This window comes from Mesoplodon bidens (assembly GCF_964165515.1).
Source record: "Mesoplodon bidens genome assembly, chromosome: 10".
NCBI classification, from domain to species: Eukaryota; Metazoa; Chordata; class Mammalia; order Artiodactyla; family Ziphiidae; genus Mesoplodon; species Mesoplodon bidens.
Genome location: NC_138172.1, coordinates 52,183,126 through 52,201,073, shown reverse-complemented (window position 1 = coordinate 52,201,073; position 17,948 = coordinate 52,183,126). Strand labels below are relative to the sequence as shown.

The following is a 17,948-nucleotide window of genomic DNA, read 5'->3' as shown; positions in this document are numbered from 1 at the left end:
GTATACACATAATTAATGTCTTCGACACTTGCTGCCACTGAAATTAAAGCCGCTAATGACAACAGAATGGAAATATTTTCATTAAAAATTTTCTGAACAAGTTTTCTTGGTTAGGAAAAATCTCTTCATGTGTTTTTTTTCACATGATTGTTTCAGTGAGAGGAAGGGAAATCCTAAAATGTTATCTTTACTTTGCTACAAAACCAAAGCCTTTGTGTCTTTTAGCTCTAATTATCATGAACAATCCTACAGAATATAATTTCTCATGTAATGAAGACCCAAAGTTAAATGAGTCATCTGGGGTGTACAGAACAGACCCTGCCCTCCAGGAGCAAAGAAAACATGGGTGACACACATGGTCAGTCAGAGGGGGATGGCCCTGGACTTGGGGCAACCAGGACGCTTTCTGAGGAGGTGGGGCCTTAAGCACAGCCCTGCGGTTCGGATGGGTGAGGGGGTGTATCTCAGGTAGATGGAGCACAGGTGAGGCTACATCAGCAAGCAAGGGGCACAGCTAAGGGGCATCACGAGGAGGGGTAGAGCCTGAGGATGGAAAGGCAGCAACGGCCTTGACTGTCATGTTACCAAGTGCAACCCACAAACCCCCTCTCCCGTGGAGGCAGACCCACAAGTACAGAGAGAATTCTTACCCCATCCACAGAGACGTAGGCCCGATCGTGGACGCCATTGAAGGGCGAAGAGAGGGGTGTTGGGTCGCTGCAGTCTTGAGGAAGTGTTGTTCGGTACAGCACAAACCCAAAGTACTGGTTAGAGAAGGATGCAAGAAAAAGACATTCACGTTAGGAGAACTTGGTCACCCTCGATCTGTGTGAAAGTGACATTTCTAAAACCAGAGGAATGAAGTGCTTTCCCAGCCTCGGCAAAAATTCCATCTGAGAGAAGGGAACTGGCTTCAATCTTCAGGTCATAGAATAAAACTATCACGGCAGCGAACTGCAAGGAAGCCTGAAGAGTGTTTTGTCAAACGTCAGCTCCCCTCCCACAAGAGGGAACTGGGCCCTGGAATGTGTTAAGTCATTTGCCCAGAATCACTCGGGGGGTCCCATCATATACATCCCAAAGTTATTTCTGTTACCTCAAAAACCAGAACCAAAGACAACAACAACCAAAGGCAAATGGCAACAGAATGCTCGGTAAAACATCCTCCAGATTCTTGGGCTAAATCCGCTCTAACATACAAAACAAGAGTCAATCAGAAACTGTTTAAAGTGGAGGCACGAGGGAAACCAACAGAGATGGGGGTGTAACCTGTCGCTAAGTCAGAAAGTACTTTGAGAGCTGGGATCCCTGGTCCGAAAGGAAGGGATCCATCAGCCTCGGTTCGTGGCTTCCTGCTGTGGCCATTAGCTGGGGGAGGTGGATAAATCCTGAGTCATACAAGAGAGTCCAAATGGAAATCCAGCAGGGAACAGAGACAAAGTTCCCTACTCCTCAGGTCCCAAAAGCAAGAAAGTGCACCCCAGGTAAGTGGAGAGGTGCCTTGCAGGAGTGGAAGGAAAACGCTAACACACGTTCCTGTGTTGCAGGAAAGTGCTGAACTCAAGAAATGCTATTGCTGTCGCCAGCCAAACCTTCAAGTGCAAGGATGCCTCCCTCCCAGACCCCAAATCTTCATCTCTCTCTTGTTTTTATCTTTTGAAAGTACCAAAGTGGTGAGTCCTAGCTCAGAGGCCGAGGAAAACTTAGCCAGGGGTTTCCAGGAGGGGAGCAGAAGCTGAGATCTTCCCTGCGAAGGCAAAGCTGAGGCCTCTGGGGATGGGGTGGGGGGCAGCTGCAGGGGTACCAGGGCTGCACCCCACTCCCTGCCGCTGTGCCTGCCAAGGGGGTTGCTGGAAATAAATCTTCTATGGGCTTGTCTCAGATCTGAAACAGCCAGGGCCCAGGAGCCCCACCCGATCCGAGAGTACTGCCTTGGCCAAAGATGAGAGAGCAGAAGGGGTCTGAGGAAGAACGAGGGCTGCCGGTGTCAACACATGAGCTTGGGATTCACTTCCCAGGTCCCTACTGCTCCGTGTCGTGTCTTGTCTGATGTGCTCAGACCCTACTAGGTGGAGAAGACAGGTAGAGGAGGACGTGGACGTACAGTCAGTGTGTGTTAGAACCAGAGAAAGAACCTACCCAATGCTAATAAAAAAGTGTGGGGTGGGGAGCTTAATTAGTCATTTTTATTTATCACGAAGCAGTGCTGTTGGAGTGAAGTCACAAGTATAACAATAGTAACTGGAGGCAGAAGATGTTAAAGTGAGATCAGATGTGCTATTATTCCTTCTAGAAGGTGATCTCCCTGGGAGGTCAGAAAGGAGGGCCGAGATAACTTTCCATTTCAAAAAGGGGGCTGAGATCCTAAGTGATCAAACTGAACATTGAACCAAAGGCAAAAAGTGACCTCATGGGCGTCCTGAAATGGTGCCCTGAGAAGAACACATCACCGCTGTCACGTTTGCGCCAAAAATGTTTCACTGAATCTAACCAGTGAGGGGCCGTATACAAAATTGGGCTGACCTCTTCAGACATGTCCATGTCATGAGAGAAAGAAAAAAAGACTCAGGAACCATTTCAGATGAAAGAAGACAATGTGTGATCATGAACTGGAAACTGGACTGAAAAACAGTTAAGCTATAAAGGACACTATAGGAATGACCAGGGCTACCTGACTTTGGAATGTGTATTAGATAATAGGATTGTATCAATGCTAAATCTCTTTCTTTTTAAAAAAATAAATTTATTTATTTATTTATTTATTTATTTATTTATTTATTTATATTTTTGGCTGTATGTGGGCCTCTCACTGTTGTGGCCTCTCCCGTCGCGGAGCACAGCCTCCGGACGCACAGGCTCAGCGGCCATGGCTCACGGGCCCAGCCGCTCCGAGGCACGTGGGATCTTCCCGGACTGGGGCACGAACCCATGTCCCCTGCATCGGCAGGCGGACTGTCAACCACTGCGCCACCAGGGAAGCCCTATTTATTTATATTTTAAATTTTGGCTGCGTTGGGTCTTCGTTGTTGTGCGGGCTTCCTCTAGCTGTGGTGAGCTGGGGCTACTCTCTGTTGCAGTGTGCAGACTTCTCGTTGCGGTGGCTTCTCGTTGCGGAGCACAGGCTCTAGGCACATGGGCTCAGTAGTTGTGGCTCGGGGGCTTAGTTGCTCCGCGGCATGTGGGATCTTCCCGGACCAGGGCTCGAACCTGTGTCCCCTGCATTGGCAGGCGGATTCTTAACCACTGTGCCACCAGGGGAGTCCCAATGCTAAATTTCTTAAGGGTGATCATTATTTACAGTCGTGTAGGAAAATGTCCTTCTTAAAAATATATGCTGTAATATTTAAAGGTGAAGTGTCATGATGTTGACAACTACCTCAAACTGCTGGAAAAAAAAAAGCAGTTGACTGAGTATACACACAGAGAAAGATAAAGCAAGTGAAGTAACTGTTAACACTTGGTGAATCTAGGTGAAAGCTTTACGGGTGTTTGTTGTACTATTCTGGCAAGTTTTCCAAAATAAAAAGTTGGGGAAAACTTTCACAATAAAGATGGGGCTGTGGCCTGGAGATTAAACACACACACACACACACACACACACACACAAGATGTACTGTTCTTGTTCTCTTCAAAAGCAGGAAAAAGAATCTCTAATAACGTAATCTATTAAGAACACAGTCCTTCTACCTTTGAGCTAAGGACAAATAATTGTCTTTTTTGAGTAATAAAATAGTGGTTTTCCTCTGATACCTTTTAAGAAAGATTAATTATGTCCTAAATATACTCATTTTATAGCTTGTACAGAATTATGCTGAAGCAGGTTGAGCTACTACCTATCTGATAATAAGAAATGGGGGGAAAACACAGGAAAGATCAGCTCACCATGTAGTACTTAGAACTAAAGAGAGCGTGGAGATTCATGGTTAATTTATGTGGGGTCTGATTTATATACTTACCATTTTGGTCTCTGTGTTCAGAACAGGCAGTGCAGAAAGCACATTTTTGCAAGTAGAAAAAAGGTGAAGCATTACCTTTGAAGGCCTACCTGTTTCACCTGGATAAATGTCAAGGGATAAATGCTTTTTACGGGTCCAGAGGGACACAGAATGTCGAGAGCTTCCTCCACTGTCTTTAACTGAAAAGAAACAAAAGCAGCATTCACTCACTGTCACCCCTCCCTGGTAATCACAGTAGAGAATAACGTCATTGACCAACCCCTAAATAAATTGAAATGGTTCAAATTCTACTTAGTGCTGTCCCCCAGTCACCTTCAATCAATTCCATCTATTCCTTAACCCTGGATGAAAATTAACAGATGATAAACTTAAAAATAGTTTCAAACATAGCTATTTGCAAACACAACCTCCTGTATATGAAAGGCTCTTAAAATGCATGAAAACCAAAGCTCCATAAAGCCTTCCCACCACTCCCAATGAAGTAGCTCCGACTGTGCCCTCCTCTGAATTGGTCTGCAGCACATTTCCCACGCCTGTATCACTTTCCAGTTGTTTATACCACTGCTGTCCTTGCTGACCGCCAGCTCCTTAAGGGCAGGGTCTGTACTGTGCTTACCTCCAATGCCAGCAGAAGGTAGACACTCAATTCATACTTATGATTGTGTATGCCTGCAGCTCACGGTGTTTATTCTGATGCAATAACAACAATGATAATGGCTATAAGCTCTGGCTGCCTCACCAAACTCCAGGGGAGACATCACTTTACCCACATACCTCACTGAAACCTCACAACACCGGGAAAGGCAGGCATTACTGTCCCTTTTTAGGAAAGAAGAAACAGGGCTCAGAGCAGCTCACTTGAATCAAGGCGCAGACAGGATTTGCAGTTAGGTTTGGCTCCAAACCCAGGGCTTTCCCTAATACGATACTGGTCAGGAATTTTTTTTTTTTTTTTTTGCGGTACACGGGCCTCTCACTGTTGTGGCCTCTCACGTTGCGGAGCACAGGCTCCGGACGCGCAGGCTCAGCGGCCATGGCTCACGGGCCCAGCCGCTCTGCGGCATGTGGGATCTTCCCGGACTGGGGCATGAACCCGTGTCCCCTGAATCGGCAGGCGGACTCGCAACCACTGCGCCACCAGGGAAGCCCGAAAAGAGTCTTAAGTACAGTCCCAATTCAGCTGAGTGGGTGCTTTCCCACTTGGGCAACTAAAGGAACTCAACTCATGGTGAAAGCTTTTATCCTATATAACTATGTTCTACTTAAACTTCATTTAGTTATATGCCGATTTGCTATCTTCAATTGTATATATTTAGTTTCTGGTCTCACAATTTTCCTTCCTGGTAAACAAAATGTGCTCTGGTACTAAGGTAGCTATGTTTTAGCAATGTTGTTGTTTGAAACATTTGCAGTTATTTTCTGTTGCATAAAAATAAAATTTTCACAGCTCTATAAAGACATAAACCGGGATGTCCCTGGTGGAACAGTGGTTAAGAATCGCCTGCCAGGGGCTTCCCTGGTGGCGCAGTGGTTGACAGTCTGCCTGCCGATGCAGGGGACATGGGTTCATGCCCCGGTCTGGGAAGATCCTACATGCCGCGGAGCGGCTGGGCCCGTGAGCCATGGCCACTGAGTCTGCACATCCGGAGCCTGTGCTCCGCAATGGGAGAGGGCACAACAGTGAGAGGCCCCGTACCGCAAAAAAAAAAAAAAAAAAAGAATCGCCTGCCAGTGCAGGGGACACAGGTCGGGAAGATCCCCCATGCCGCGGAGCAACTAAGCCCATGCACCACAACTACTGAAGCCCATGCACCCTAGAGCCCGTGCTCTGCAACAAGAGAAGCCACCACAATGAGAAGGCCATGCTCCGCAACGAAGAGTAGCCCCTGCTTGCCACAACTAGAGAAAGCCCACGCGCATCAATGAAGACCCAGCACAGCCAAAAATTAAAAAAAATTTTAAAAAGACACAAACCACCCCTTTCCTTAAGTAGCAGTAGCAATGAACAAGTAGAAGATACTCCCTTTACAAGTGTGATTAAAGTTTGGTTAATCTAAAGCAAGATTCCTATCAGGCAGAGAGACCACATTCTTTGTAGATCATAACACACCTGTCCGACACTAGGTGGAAAATGTTACAAGAGCTCAATCAACCAATAATACATCAAAGGGCTTCACGAATGGAAAAATTATACAATCATGTTTGGTATTTTGCTTAAAGATAAAAACTTATGATGCTATTTTAGAATTATCAAGATTCGTAAGAAATATGTAACTGTTTTTTCCTTGTGAGTTAACCCATGTAGGAGTTAGGGATTATCAGAGGGGAAAACCTGAAGACACAGATGATCAAAACAAATTGATTTGGGCTTACGTCACTTCTATCAAATGAAACCTCGCTTCTTTGTCTCTTTCCCTAGAATAAAATGGTCTTCACTCATATTTATGATTCACTTCTAGCTTTCCCCCCTGATGTCCCAATTACCATATAAGCCACAAGCCACGAGGACATAATTTTGAGATGGAGGGGAGTGTATAATTGAGGGTTAACGCCTGTGGCTTTTGAGAACCCCCTTTGAGAAAGGTGAATTATAGAAAAGAACACCACCAGCCATAACAATAAGGTGCACGTTATTCCCACAAGGGCTCCTAGTGCTGCTTTTGACATGGATAATGGCACCAAAATGATCTAAGAATGCCCGCTCGTGCCCCACGTGCTCACCCTGTCAACATGCACACAGAGTCTCTCACCTCCCGTGTCTCCGTTTTCCCAGAAACATCATCCACCCCATCAGTCTCACAGGAAACAAGTTCACAGAAAAATAACGAACCGATTCCCCAGCATACCACTTTCACTCACGACTGCTGAATTCCACTTCCTCACTCTCAATGTTTCTGTCATTTTTTTTTCCTTACCTTTTTCAGACCAACTTTTCCATATGCAAACTTCGGTGTGGATGGAGGGATAGGGCCTTCCGGTACTTTTTCAAACTATAAACCAGAGTGGAAAAAGAGAGAAAAGAAAAACAGCCGTTAAACTCTCAGAAACATATCTATACAATTCATGTTTCAAAAGGAGGGTCAAAGAGTCAAACAACAGTGCCAGTGATTTTTGGAAAGGCAAAGGAACCAAAAACTCTCCCCAAAACAGAATCTAAGTATATATCTTTGTATGTCTTTTCTTTAAGCTCCAGGAATCATTCAAATAATTATAGAACAAAAGACTTCAAACCGAAAGCAAAAACAAGTAGAGAGAATAACGGTGACAGCAGAAGACTGAAGTGGAGGAGAAAAGGAAAAAGGTACATGGTAAAACGGACTCTGAAGGGAGGGAGTTTATAGTAGGAAAAGATTGCATTTGCAGATTAAATCTCATTGGTAGATTAAAATTTTGTGTCAATGTTAAATTTGCTGTGGTTATATAAGAGCATATTCCTGCTTATTCTTACAAAATACACACTCAAGTATTTAGGGGTAAAGGGTCCTGATGTCTGCAACCCTCCAGAGGTTTAGGAAACACACGGGCTTGACGAGGGGCAAATGATGACGCAAATAGAGTGAAATGTTGACAGGGTGAATCTGGGTGTGGAATGTACAAGTGTTCTTTGTAATAGTCTTGAAACTTTTCTGTAAGCTTGAAATTATTTTTAAATAAAAAAATTTAGAAAATAAAACCTTATTAAATATGTACACACACAGAGTCACACACACAATTTATATTAACATCAGAAGGTATGGGTGTAATTCCCAGGTCTTAAAAATGTCTATGTCCATCTGGAATCTCCAAGTAGGTTGTATTCTGATCTGTCAGGATCCTTACAGTTCTTTCTTTCCTCCTTTCTCCCTTGCTTCCTTTCTCCCTTCCTTCCTTCCTTCCTTCCTCTCTCTTGCTCTCTCTGCTTCCCTTTTTAAAAGTAATAAAAAAGAAGAGAATAAAACACTGCTATAGTAAAAAGCAATAGTCTCCTGACTCACTATTCTCTTAGTTCTGTTCTTCAGAGGAAACCATTTTAAAATCATTTAATTCTTCCAATTTTTGCTTCTTTTAGTCTCTAAATAATATACTCATCTGCTATTTCTTGTTCAGTCAATTTAAAGCATGATTATTGATTTCTTCAATACATGGGATTTAGCTCAGCTGTACTCTTCTGGGTATCTCCCTTTCTTACCAATGTGGTTATGTCATTTTCGCTTTCTCTACTGGTTACGTTTGTAGCTTTAAATAATATCATATACCTTTATATCTCAGTTCTAACCAACTAAGACATCCCTTGTGTCCACACATTTAAAGATAAGGCTATTTGCATGCTTTGCTGAGCTCTCCTCTCCACTCCCACCTCCAAACCATCAACTGTACTTTTTACATTGTCACGGTTAAAGTCTAGTCTATAGCCATAAGTCCTCCCTTCAAGTGTACATTGACTCTAAATTAAAAATCAGGGCTTCCCTGGTGGTGCAGTGGTTAAGAATCCGCCTGCCAATGCAGGGGACACGGGCTCAAGCCCTGGTCCAGGAAGATCCCACATGCCGCGGAGTAACTAAGCCCGTGTGCCACAACTACCGAGCTTGTGCTCTAGAGCCCGTGAGCCACAACTACTGAGCCCATGTGCCACAACTACTGAAGCCCTTGCACCTAGAGCCTGTGCTCTGAAACAAGAGAAGCCACCTTAATGAGAGGCCTGTGCACCACAACAAAGAGTAGCCCCTGCTCGCTGCAACTAAAAAGAAAGCCTGCATGCAGCAACGAAGACCCAACACAGCCAAAAAAAAAAAAAAAAAAAAAAAAAGTCACCAATGCTCACATTATTATAATTATATAAATATTGCTCTCTGCACAGCTAAGTGGCTGATATGTACTGGGATGGTATGTTCTCTCTCCTTGTAGATGATTTTTTTCTCTTCTTTTCCCTGGGGTTTCTAATTGCTTTCTTTTTTCCTGTCTGCCGTTAGGTTAACACCTCTTTAGGTTGTTCCAAATTTTCAGAGATGGTATCAAGCTTCTCCCACCACTCTTTCCCCACCCCTAGAAAACTTCCTACTGGAACCCTCAGTCTTCCTGCTCCAAGGCTTGAGAGTCAAGGATTTTTTTTAAACTTTTATATTTTATTTATTTATTTATTTATTTATTTATTTATTTATTGCTCCACTGCATGGCTTGTGGTATCTTGATTCCCTGACCAGGGATTGAACCTGGGCCCACAGCATTGAAAGCGCCAAGTCCTAACCACTGGACCACCAGTAAATTCCCTGAGAGTCCAGGATTTACCTTCATTATTCTTCTGGCTTTTCCCTCCTGTTTCTAGACTCTCATGACTTCCTCATTTCACTAGAGAAATCTCAAGTAACTTCCTAAGGACTGGTACATGGGAGGTAAACTTCCTGAATCTTTGCAATGTCTGAATATGTCACATTTAGTTAATAATTTGGATGAGTATAGAATTCTATATTGAAAATCATTTTCCCTTAGAATGACAAGGGTACTGTTCTGTGTCCTCTATCACCTGGTGTGGTTCATGCCAGGCTCATTCCTGAAAAAGGTGACCAGCTTTTTCTCTCTAGAAGCTTGTAGGCTGTTTATCCTTGATGTCCTAAATTTTTATAAGGATGTGTCTGGATACATATGTTTTTTACATTCATTATGCTAGGCAACTCAGATATCCTTTTCTGTTTTGGAAAAAAAATCTGTACTGTTTCTTTGATGTTTTCTTTTTCTCCATTTTTTTTCCCCTTCCTTGTAAGTAACCTGCACATCCTAGATTCTTCCTCTGTATGTCTCATATATCCTCTCTTGTTTCCATCTCTGTCTTCTGGTTCTAATTTCTAGGATATTATTTTTAATTTCCAATAACTTTTTCTTGGTCTCCTTTATCAAAGTATCCTGTTCTTATTTTATGGATGCAATATCTTCTCAAATCTCTCTAAAGGATACACATTTGAGAAAGTTTGCTTTGTTTTGTTTAAGATCTCTCCTGTCTCCTGAATTCTGTTGCCTTTAGGGTTATTTTTCTGTTTATTTCATCTTGGTCTTTCTCTTTCCCTTTGCAGGTTTTACGGATGTGCTCAAACATCTGGCCGTCATCCTCAGTTGTCTATTCATATTTAACGGTAATGCAGATGAATGCGCTAGCATGTGCACACTCAGCTTCTCTCTGCCAGTCTTGCTCTGTGTACAGGCGCCAGGCTTGTGCAGTTGGGAGCTTTGTTTTAGGGTGACTTGGCAGGGAGTCAGACATAATATATGGGGTCTTTGCTCTGGGGCTGTTCTTTTTTTTTTTTCAAAAAAAAATCCTCTGATTCTTTTTTTTTTTTTAAATAAATTTATTTTATTTATTTATTTATTTTTGGCTGTGTTGGGTCTTTGTTGCTGTGTGCGGGCTTTCTCTAGTTGTGGCAAGCAGGGGCTACTCTTCGTTGCGGTGCGCGGGCTTCTCATTGGGGTGGCTTCTCTTGTTGCAGAGCACAGGCTCTAGGCACACGGGCTTCAGTAGTTGTGGCATGTGGGCTCAGTAGTTGTGGCTCGTGGGCTCTAGAGCGCAGGCTCAGTAGTGGCGCATGGGCTTAGTTGCTCCGCGGCATGTGGGATCTTCCCGGACCAGGGCTCGAACCCATGTCTCCTGCATTGGCAGGCGGATTCTTAACCACTGTGCTACCAGGGAAGCCCTGATTTTCTAACTGATAGAAAGATGCTTCCTTGATGGATAGTCTATTTCAAAGTGGGGTGAAGAAGTGAAGGACATGACAGGAAATATGTAGAGTTTCATCAACCTTCCCATTTTCAGCTTTCATTTTCATCCTTTTCCTTTCCTTTCCTTTTCATTTCCACCCTTTCATTTCCATGCCTGCATTTCCAGGGCCCTGGCTCTCCAGGGTTCTTTAAGGCCGATCTCCCCCTGTTCCCTGTTCCTATAACCCCCTTTCCATCATCACTGGGAACCTAGATGTTCTCATCCTACTTCTTCAGTCACCATTGCTCCACCTATTTTTGTTTCCCAGAAATCCGTTGAAATCTCTCATGCATGGACAGCTCCCCTCTTGCTGGCTTCATTAGAAAAAAAAATCCTTTTTTATCATTTAGTAACATTTTGGAAGGGAGAAGAGACAAATATGTAGACAGACAGCCATCTTGAACTGGGAACCCTTTGTATTTCTAATATTCTATGAGTCTATATTTCTGTGAAAATTTTTTAAAGATCATATTAAAAATGATCTTCATGACTCATAGTAACATGAATGTGAGGCCAGAGTTACTGCTAATCTTAGAGTAAGATGTAAGATCTCTCTTCCCAGCTTTCCCTGAAGTCTAGACCACATTCTTTCTTCTTTGTAAGCTGACCCACCCCATTCCCCCCCACCCCCATTCTGGTCAGTAAAATAAGGAAACACAAATCCACAGAGGAGACCTGACAGCTGTACAATTCGTTTTCTGAGGTCCCCTATACACTGCACATGGTAGTGACCATGGCAGATCTAACTCCTGAAGTCAAGGTGGATTCCAGTATAGCCAGGACTGCAATCCCTCTACCACACTGGAAGAAAAAGTCACCGCACAGACACCTTTATTCAACCTACATTCAGCCAGTTCTCTCATCTTATTTACTACTCACAAAGACCTTCATAGCTCGTTATTATATTTCCTTTTTAGAGCTGAGACTGAGGAACTTGCTCAAGATTTTAAAGAGGGCAAGGGAGGGAGCTGGGACTTTGACTCCAAGTCTAGTGTTGTTTCTACAGCTCCATCTTGACTCCTTTTTTGCTGAACAATAATGGAGTAGAAAGTGTCTTACCCCATAATTCCAAAACCAAAAAATCCCACCAAACCTTCTCTCTTCTAGTTTTCCTCCTATACCCCCTCCCCACTTATGCACACATAAAGATAGGAGGTAATTTTGTAATTTGCTACTGACACTTACCAAAAGCACTTTTGACATGACCAAATAGTAACAATAATTTTATTTACTTGCATATTACAGTCAAACGGATATGACAGAATTTACATATGGTTATGTATGGTTTACATAACCATAACCTTCCAATATTAGGAGTTGAATTATTTCCAATTTTTGATATTATAAATAATATTGCAATGAACAACTTCATGTCTATAGCATTTTCCACGTTCAGAATTTTTTAAAAATAAAGTTCCAAGTAAGGGGTCAGTAGGTCAAATGATATAAGCATTTTATATGATTCTTAATATAGTGTATGCCAAAGCTTTCACCAAATGTCTATACTTGTTTATGTCTTTTGCCCAATTATCTAATTGGGTCTTGAATTTTTAATCAGTGGTATGAGCTCATTATATTCTCATTATTAAGCCTCCATGTGTCTATTCCACTTGCCACAATCTTCTGTCTTTAAAAAAAATAATTATAGTGAGTTTTCATTGATTATCATACAGCAAAATTCTAATCTGTCCAACTGATTAATATGTCAGAAAAGAAATAGACAAATATGCCAAAATATTATACTTCTGAACCTTTATTTCTCCATAGTAATTTGTACTTTAATCATAGTTTTTTTTTTTTTTTTTTTTTTTTTTTGCGGTACCCGGGCCTCTCACTGCTGTGGCCTCTCCCGCCGCGGAGCACAGGCTCTGGACGCACAGGCCCAGCGGCCATGGCTCACGGGCCCAGCCGCTCCGCGGCATGTAGGATCCTCCCAGACCAGGGCACGAACCCATGTCCCCTGCATCGGCAGGCGGACTCTCAACCACTGCGCCACCAGGGAAGCCCTTTAATCATAGTTTTAAGAGCAGTCATAAATACTGCTTCTTATCCTACCTGTTTAGATGGACAAATTCAACATGGGAAGCTGCTCTTTTCCCAGTGTAATCCAATAGATTCAATGGTGACCAACTTTTCTTTTCCCAAGATCTCTAATGTTTTCATTCATTTATCTAACAAGCTCTTAGGAAGTACTTTGGGAAATTCCCTGGCCAGAGTTTAGGACTCCACGCTTTTACTGCCAGGGCCTGGGTTCAGTCCCTGGTCGGGGAACTAAGATCCCACAAGCCACGGCAAAAAAAAGGAAAGTACTTTGTGTCAGGTCTTATGCTCGGGACTAAGGATAATAACAGCCCCTAGTCCAGAGTGAGAACGTATAAACAAGTTATATCAGCAACCTAAGAGAAGTTGTGTCTTCAAGAGTTCCACAGTATAATGTGGTGACAGAAAACGAAGTGTGACTAAATCTTCAGAGAGACGAATCAAAGACAAACCCCAGAGAAGGTAATGAGATGTGTCCTCATTTTCCAGATGGATCAGGGCAGAGGGACCAGTGTGTGCAGAGGCCAGCAGTTGTAAACTGCACCTCCTGTAAAATTCTAGAATTTTATGTACCTTCATTTTAAGGCTAGAGACTCACATACAAGAAAGTGAGAATTGAATAGCACAGGGAACTATATTCAATATCTTGTAATAACCTATAATGGAAAAGAATCTGAAAAAGAATGAAAAAGTACTGAATCACTTTGCTGTACACCCCGAACCTGACACAACATTGTAAATTAACCACGCTTCGATATTTTTAAAGTGGTACAGAAAAAAAGGGGAGAATTGAAAGATGAGGCTTGATGAAAACAGGGGCAGAGTCATGGAAGGCATCCTGACGAGATCAGCATTTCAGAGAAACCACTCTGGAAGACAGACTAGAAAAGCCAGGTCTGTAGGAAATGAATAGACTAATGCCACAAGAGTACAGGTGATGCTTTAAAAGACTATCTATTTGGATTAGCAGATGCAAACTATTATATATAGGAAGGATAAACAACAAGGTCCTACTGTATAGCACAGGGAACTATATTCAATATCTTGTGATAAACCGTAATGGAAAAGAATATGAAAAAGAATATATATATATGTATATATGTATAACTGAGTCACTTCTGCTGTAGCAGAAATTAACACAACGTTGTAAACCAACTATACTTCAATAAATTAAAAAAAAGACTAACATTCATTAAGTAATATTCACATCGAACTCCTTAATTATCAGACATAAACACTGTGTCCACCAGCAACATGGATCATCAAGAGACAGCTGTGTCTACCCACTGAGCTAATGTCATTCCAGCCATAAGCCAAGAAGGACAATCAATCAGCCAGTATAGACTGGTCCTGGGTCAAGTTTCAAACTTCATTAAGCTTCTGGAGTACTGAAAATCATGATGGCCATTCTCTCACGTCCAGTCCCCGCCCAGCCTCACTACCATCCTCATGGAATTCCGAGATCCTCTCCAGTCATCAAGGTCCTCAACTACAACTTAATTTCTGCAGAATGACCCATCTTCAGAAAGTCAGCTGGACTCACCTTTGATGGAGTCCCTATGAAGAACTGGAACAAAACTCTTTTAAAAATCGGTCTGAAATTCATTCAAAAGCATACAAAAATAAACTCACCACTGCCCCTCTGAGGAATTGCTACCAAGGAGGAGGGCGCTACCCTATAGTATTATGCTTCATCCTCGAGGTCAAGGTGTTAACCACGTCTGGTTGAGTTTTACCCACACCAAAGAGAATACATTTAAAAATGCAAATGTCACGAGCTTTGTCACGCCTTGAAGAGTCCTGTGCCAGGGCTGCCTGGAGTCTTCACCGCTGAGCACAAGCTTGTGCAGCCTGCTGGGAAATTCCCATCTCTAGGAGTCCATGTCAGTGAAACAAACTGTCCATCTCCATCCAGCTTACTCTTGAGATGAGCTAAAGAAGAGACCCATTCGACTTTTTAAGTCTTTGGTGAAGGAAAGAGGCAGGAAGAGCTATATATGGGGGTATTTATGATCCCATTTCTTTTCCTCGATGCAGACAAATACTTTGAATACCATCTAACAAACCATCGAAGTGAACATCTACAAAGGCTCAAAAGAAAGAGCTCACTTTTAAAGTCGTTCATTTCTCTCTTCCAAACCTGAAATATCAAAAAAGAGAAGTGGGGAAAGATGACCACATCTTAAGCTGCAATCTCTCATAAGCTACTGAATTACCTTAATTTCTGAAGACTCTGTCTCCTTCATGGGTTCATTTTACTGTGGCCACTGGTTAAATGCTTGGGATCCTCTGGGTTTGTCTTTTGCTTGGCCCGCTGCCCTTCTCACTCAGCTTCAATCTCAACCTCTCCTGGACTTCAGCCTCCACCTCCACAATGACTGCAGAATCTGTGCCTAATGGATTCTTCTTGGAGCTTCTCACTCTTAAGTGAGGTGCTTGCCAGACAGACACCTCCACCTGGATGTCCTCAGAGGCATCCTGAGCTCAACTTGCTTCTCCCTCTCCCTTCCCACCTGTGCCTTCTCTGCAACCCTCTATGTTAGCTGCTGACCCCAATACCAATCTAGTTATCCAACCAAGGTTGTAACCTGGACAAATCAATGACTCCTCATTCTCCCTCACACCGGCATTCAGCCAGTTGCCAAATTCCATCAGTTTTACCTCCTGAATATTTTTCAAATCAACTGCTTCCTCTCCACTCCCCGTTGGCCCTGCCATTACTGCAGCAGCTGCTGAACTCATCTTCTGCAGCCAGAAGTGCCCCAAGGGAGGGTCCTAGCAGTGCGTTCTCATGGTTATAGGTTTTTGTAAAATTTGCAGAAGTAATGCAATTTAATCACAAAAGGCTAAGACCCTCGCCTCTTTCTGTTCCAGCTTTCCTGTGTTAAACATCCTCTTGGGCCAGGAGGCTTTAGAGTGGCTACAGGTATCTTTGAGATTCAACCAAACGAGAGTTGAGGTGGGGATTTATTTAATTTGGGCGTAGAATATATTTACAAGGTTCACTGTCACTCCTATGAGTAGGTAAATTATTGCTAACAGATTATGCTGATTCGCAATATGATTGTGCTCTAAGGCATCCAGCTCCAGAAATATGTGGGTTGTGGAGGGGAAACAGGGTTTAAAATGTTATGGGGCCAGATCATCAAAAAATCTACAAACAATAAATGCTGGAAAGAGTGTGGAGAAAAGGGAACCCTCTTGCACTGTTGGTGGGAATGTAAATTGATACAGCCACTATGGAGAACAGTATGGAGGTTCCTTAAAAAACTAAAAACAGAGTTACCATATGACCCAGCAATCCCACTATTGGGCATATACCCTGAGAAAACCATAGTTCAATAAGAGTCATGTACCACAATGTTCATTGCAGCTCTATTTACAATAGCCAGGACATGGAAGCAACATAAGTGTCCATCAGCAGATGAATGGATAAAGAAGATGTGGCACATATATACAATGGAATATTACTCAGCCATTAAAAGAAACGAAATTGAGTTATTTGTAGTGAGATGGATGGACCTAGAGTCTGTCATACAGAGTGAAGTAAGTCAGAAAGAGAAAAACAAATACCGTATGCTAACACATATACATGGAATCTAAAAAAGAAACAAAAAAAATGGTCATGAAGAACCTAGGGGCAAGACGGGAATAAAGACGCAGACCTACTAGAGAATGGACTTGAGGACACAGGGAGGGGGAAGGGTAAGATGGGACAAAGTGAGAGAGTGGCATGGACACATATACACTACCAAATGTAAAACAGATAGCTAGCGGGAAGCAGCCGCATAGCACAGGGTGATCAGCTCAGTGCTTTGTGACCACCTAGAGGGGTGGGATAGGGAGGGTGGGAGGGAGAGAGATGCAAGAGGGAAGAGATATGGGGATATATGTATATGTATAACTGATTCACTTTGTTATAAAGCAGAAACTAACACACCATTGTAAAGCAGTTACACTCCAATAAAGATGTTAAAAAAAAATGTTATGGGGCCAGGACCTGTCTATAAAAATGTCTTTCAAATATTACAGCTCATGCATGAAAGAATTTGAGAGAGATCTCCCCAGTTTAGATAACAATCCTAAATATTCATATAATGCTATCAGTAACAAAACGTGAAGCTTTCCTGTTTTTCTAAACTATCAATACTAAAAAACAAATTTCAATCAGTCACACTTGAGAAAGATTGCCAGTCTCTCTAGAGAAGAAGATTACAAACATTGTTGTCTTCCGAAGAGACAATAAAACAGCATGCAGCCAAAAGAATATAAGGAAAGAAGGATGGCAGAGGTGTTTCAGTTAATAAAGCCAAAATATGTTTTTAAGTTTTGTGATGTTTGCAAATTTTTTTTTTTTTTTTTTTGCGGTATGCGGGCCTCTCACTGTTGTGGCCTCTCCCGTTGCGGAGCACAGGCTCTGGATGCGCAGGCTCAGCGGCCATGGCTCACGGGCCTAGCCGCTCCACGGCATATGGGATCTTCCCGGACCGGGGCACGAACCCGTGTCCCCTGCATCGGCAGGTGGACTCTCAACCACTGCGCCACCAGGGAAGCCCTGCAATTATTTTAATTAAAAAATTTTTTTAATTTGTAATGATTTTTAAACAATTTTTATTGGGGTATAGTTGATTAATATTGTGTTAATTTCAGGTGTACAGAAAAGTGAATCAGTTATACATATACATATATCTACTCTTTTTTCTTTTTAGATTCTTTTCCCATATAGGCCATTACAGAGTAATGAGTAGAGTTCCCTGTGCCATACAGCAGGTCCTTATTGGTTATCTATTTCATATACTGTAGTGGGTATATGTCAATCCCAATCTCCCAATTTATCTCTCCCCCCACTTATCCCCTGGTAACGGTAAGTGTGTAATGATTTTTTTTTTTACTCATTTAAATATACATTCGCTTTTGGTGCCTCACTCAGTACCCTTTCTGAAATGTATATCTGACTGTGTCACCTGATGTATTCAGCAGCATTAATGTTCTTGGTGAAGGAGGAGATAGCATCACCTATACCTTAAGGAGAAAGCATGGCAGTGTTGGTTCCCACTAGAGGGGGAGAAGAGACCAGCACGTAAATAGAGAAGTGCAGGTAATTAAAGGTCCAGTTGAGGTTGGAAGTACAAATTCCTGTTCCAGCCAGTCCACACTGAAGTTCACAGTCCTCCTGCCTGGTTTCAGGGCCAGAGTGTGACAGCAGAATGGTCCAGGCCAGTGGATTG

The 17,948-nt window shown here is 42.6% G+C and overlaps 1 protein-coding gene across 2 annotated transcripts in view; it reads right to left on the bottom strand.

The window, feature by feature from the left end:
* The window catches only part of GLB1 (galactosidase beta 1), a 92,556-nt gene that overhangs the window by 24,770 nt on the left and 49,838 nt on the right, over nt 1–17,948 (bottom strand). For both annotated transcript variants that reach the window (XM_081245809.1, XM_081245810.1), the window contains 3 exons: nt 6,872–6,946; nt 4,046–4,135; nt 651–764 (listed from right to left, as the gene is read on the bottom strand). In XM_081245809.1, coding sequence (XP_081101935.1) covers nt 651–764; nt 4,046–4,135; nt 6,872–6,946 — 279 coding nt within the window. The remainder of the gene's footprint in view (nt 1–650; nt 765–4,045; nt 4,136–6,871; nt 6,947–17,948) is intronic.